This window comes from Chenopodium album, chromosome 18, assembly GCF_948465745.1.
Source record: "Chenopodium album chromosome 18, dcCheAlbu1.1, whole genome shotgun sequence".
Lineage (NCBI taxonomy): Eukaryota > Viridiplantae > Streptophyta > Magnoliopsida > Caryophyllales > Amaranthaceae > Chenopodium > Chenopodium album.
The window spans coordinates 48261662-48266112 of NC_137851.1; the positions used below are offsets into that span (position 1 = coordinate 48261662).

At 35.9% G+C, this 4451-nt stretch overlaps 1 protein-coding gene across 1 annotated transcript; it reads left to right on the top strand.

Annotated features, from left to right (window-relative positions):
* Window positions 1–2934: 2934 nt before the first annotated feature.
* On the top strand, window positions 2935–4223 carry LOC145592265 (protein FAR1-RELATED SEQUENCE 5-like). The gene is made up of 2 exons (XM_081648712.1): window positions 2935–2988; window positions 3381–4223. The coding sequence occupies exons 1-2, from the start codon at window positions 2935–2937 to the stop codon at window positions 4221–4223; spliced, it is 897 nt and encodes a 298-aa protein (XP_081504838.1).
* The last annotated feature ends 228 nt before the right edge of the window (window positions 4224–4451 follow it).

Here is a 4451-nt window from a genome sequence, read left to right on the forward strand (position 1 = left end):
AGGAGGAGGAGGTTTGTTTTCTTATTGAAAACAATAGGCCTTGGAGCCCCGTTAAAAGCCCCGACCCGACCCACCTATAAATGGGTCAAATCCGTCGAACTTATAAATAGGGCGGTCTTTATAGAGTCATCTAATTATGGATCTCGTATACGGTATGCAAGCTTTTGGTGGAGTACTAAACTAAAATTCAAAATTCTCAAAGGGCAGAATCAATTTCATGATCTCATGAAATTGGGAGAGAAGCACTAAACCTCTAATCACTTGAGCTATCACTATGTGCTTGTTCGTGATCGTTTTTTTCTTTTTAATGACAAAAATCCATAATACAAATATCATAGGGAGGATATTTTAATAAATTTCACCTTTTCATTCTTTATATGACAAATATTATGTAACCAGAAAATAGAAAACTACACCGAGATCGATTGGATATAGTTTTAAATTTTTTGGTTTTGATCCAACTTGAAACTATCGGTGACCCAAATATACCCAGAAAATATCGTATGTAATTGTTGCATATGCTAAATGGTATAGCCTACCTTCTCTCAACCAAAAACTAGTAGGGGTTTGCACTTAAATACTTTTTTTTAAGTACCTGAGACAGGACAATGATTAAATAAATCAACTTTTGTAGTGGGTTGTTAGGTTAAGTGGTACGTTGAACTCGAAAGTTTTTAACCAAAAATCTTTTTATTAACTTGAATTTTGGTAAGACTATGATTTTATTTTTGTAATGATTATTCTTTCATGTACCTAAGAGGCTAAAATCGTATCTATAACACTTTTGATTTTCTAACTAATAAGATGAGAAATACAAGAAAACAATTCACCTTAAAGTAAACTTATGAAAACTTACACGTAAATCAGAGTTTTCACCGCTACACTTAACAACATTGTTAAATGCTAAGGCTTATAAAATCCCAACTGTACAACTCAATTATTTAGAATGTGGTGTTTATTACACCTTTGCAACCTTATTATAAATTATTATCTAACACTTGAGCTCCTTTAACTTGAATATAGCATAACCTAAGAGCAGTCTCATTTTTGCTCATGAGGAGAATTATGTGAAAAAATACGTATTTTAGGTTCACAATCATGGACATTAAAAAAAATGACCATGAGGAATTGGACGTTGCCCACAGCAATGGCAAAAGGAAAAGCTACATTAATGGTGGGACATGCATGATAAATTTTTTTTTAAAAAAAAAAAAAAAAAAAAAAAAAAAAAAAAAAAAAAAAGCTTGAAAATTTAAACAAAGAGTTGTGAGTGTGTGGATAGGACTCCTACTGTAGGAGAGAGAAAAAGTAGGAGAAAGAATAGTGTGGGGTTTTATTTTAGTTCACGAGTGTGTGAGAAGTTATAAAAATATAAGGATTTTTTTTTAAATTACCACCCTAAAATGTACCACGTGTTGAAATAACCACTCATTTTTGTTGAAATTAAAAATAACCACCCATATTTTACAAAATTGTAGGTTTTACCACCCCAACCTATACTCCGGCAAGTTTTCCGAGCATGTGCCCCACAATTTCATTATGAAAAACCCTAATTTCCCATTCAAGTCAAATTGAATGAATCAAACAATGATTACATCATTAAATTCCTAATAAAACACATTCCAACACAACAAATATCGTATAACATGAATTCTACTTCATAAAACATTGCAAATAACCAAAAAAAAAAAATTAAGTGCGTTCTTCAATTACCTTGTTGTACAAATTGGTGTAAAAAATTTAAGTGCGTTTTTCAAAGGATTCGCTTGTCAATTTGCAAAATTTGGTGTAAAATTGGTAGAATTTGTGGAAAAATGCAGAATTTTAAGTTTGGGAGTAGTTTTGTGAAACAAGGGAGGAAATAAATCGATAAACAACTTTTATAAAAATTAAAAAAAAGTAGTTATGTGGGGTCCATGCTCGGAAAACTGGTCGGAGTATAGGTTGGGTGGTAATATGGGTGGTTATTTTTAATTTCAAAAAAATGGGTGGTTATTTCAATACATGGTACATTTTGGGGTGGTAATTTACAAAAAATCCAAAATATAATGTCCATGAGAAAAAGTGAAAAGAGGAGTGAGAAAGTGGGTAAAGAGACAATGTCATTTATTTCCAATTCCCCCCCCCCCTCCCCACCAATGAATGAGAGTGGTCTAAGGTTATTGCTTAGGGTGTGAATTATGCGCATGAGATGGGAGTGAGGACAGTCATCATTGAAGGTGATTGTCAGAATGTTATTCAAGCTCTAAGAGGCAAGTCTACATGACCAAGTTTCTTCCACTTAATTTTAGAGGATATTTTAAAAATGTGCTCTTCTTTTGATTGTTTTAAGTAGTTTTTTTGTGAAGCGTGTGGGAATAGGATAGCACATGAATTGGCTCATTTTCAACCATGGAAAGTTGGCTAATAAGTGTTGAATTACATGAATAACATAATCACGACTCGCTTTTTTTTTTTTTTGGGTGTTTAGAGAGCCACAAGGGCGGGTGATGAAAATCGATCCCAATATCTCTTGGAATCAGGAGGGGAGCTCTAACCACTTTAGTTATCCATCACTCTCTCACGACTCGCATTCTTTATGTCACTTTTTTTTGTTTTTACAAGAGTCTTTATGTCACTTCATCTGATTTATTAATATAATGATGTTCCTTTGTGGATTATTTCGGAAAAAAAAAAATTCTCACTCCATTAAGTCAAAGTAAATTACAATAATTCGGTAAATTCCAACTCCATAGTGACAGAACCAAGAGGGGCTAGGGTAGGCCATGGTCTCCCCCTTGGTTTAAATTGTGAACTGCTAAACAACGCCCACATTTTTATCGAAATCGCCCACATTTTTATGTAAACTTCCAACATTACCCTTTTCTTCCTCTCTCTCCTAACACAACCACCACCGCCCGTCACCACCATTGCACCGTCGCCACCACCGCCAACATGACGGACAGTGATAGCGACAGGCCGTGTACTCCGCCGGATCCACTTCGCGAGGTAATTTATTTTCGCAGAAACTCAAACCGCCCAAAAAAAACGGTCCACTGTGGTCAAACCAGGTATGGTCAAACCGCCTGGACTACACGGTTTGACCGTGGTTGGACCGCCCGGATTGCACGGTTTTACCATGGTTTAACCGCCCGATTTGCCCGGTTTGTTTTTTTTAATTAATATTGTTTTTATTATTATTATTTAATTGTTATTATTATTATTATTATTATTTCATTGTTATTATTATTATTATTATTATTATTATTATTGTTGTTGTTGTTGTTGTTGTTGTTGTTATTATTACTATAACTATGATTATGATTATTATTGTTGTTATGATTATGATTATTATTATTTTGATTATTATTTTAAAAATATTTTGTTGGGATGTTTAATAGGCATCACTGCCGGATTATGGTGGCGATGGCATCGACTACAGTTCATATTTTATAACGTCAATGATCTTCCCGACTTTTGAAGAAGCATTTGAATGGGCACAAAACATTTCCATACGTTACGGCTTTTTCCTTACAAAGTCTTCGTATAAGAAACAACGAGATGGTCGACCGGTCAAGTATCTTAAGTGCGATCGTGGCCATAGAAACACAGCCGAAGATAGAGATATGGAGAATGCTGTACGGAAAAACACGAAAAGAAAGGGTGTTAAGTGTCCATTTCGTATCAAGGTCACATGTATGGTGGACGATCAAGGGTGGAAAATCATTCCTTCATCAGGTATGCATGGCTTGCATAACCACCCAATGATGGTATATCGAGAGGGTCATCGGCAAGTGAGTGGTCTAAGTCCGGCTGCGAAGCAATTGGTTAGTCAAATGAGTTCAGCATGTGCTAAACCTAGTCACATAATGGCGGCAGTGAAAGATGCGTTTCCCACTGAGAACTCTAACATGAGACACATCTACAATTTCAGAAGTCGTGTTAGGGTTGATGCTAGTGAAGGGAGAGATGTCGTCAACCAGTTCCTTCACTTGGCCAATGAGCGCAAATACGTTAGTTGGGTAGCTGCTGACCCCGACACACGTGTTGTCACCCACGCCTTTATGGCACATCCAGAGATGGCGAATATGTTACGAACATATCCACATGTCATAGGGATGGATTCCACTTACAAGAAAAACAGATACAACATGTCATTTTTCGAGATTGTTGGGATCACACCGACAAATCAAAACTTTTTGATCGCGTATGCTTTAATGAAGACAGAGTCCTATGAGAGTTAAAAGTGGGTCTTGGAGAAATTGAAGTTGTATATAGGTTTTGAAGTGACTCCTAAGGTGATACTAACTGATCAAGAGTTGGGACTTATGAAGGCGGTGAAAAAGATATTCCCAAACACAGCTCACTTGCTATGTAGGTGGCACATCAACAAAGATGTGTTGGCCAAGGTATAACATTTGTGTAAGAAAGACATGGTGACTGCCGAGAAATTTAGGAATGGGAGGTGGTCA

Excerpts from the sequence above, each read along its gene's own strand:
- LOC145592265 (XM_081648712.1), top strand. The coding sequence starts at position 2,935 with ATGACGGACAGTGATAGCGACAGGCCGTGTACTCCGCCGGATCCACTT. Across the intron at positions 2,989-3,380 it reads CGCCGGATCCACTTCGCGAG|GCATCACTGCCGGATTATGG; the intron begins GTAATTTATTTT and ends GATGTTTAATAG.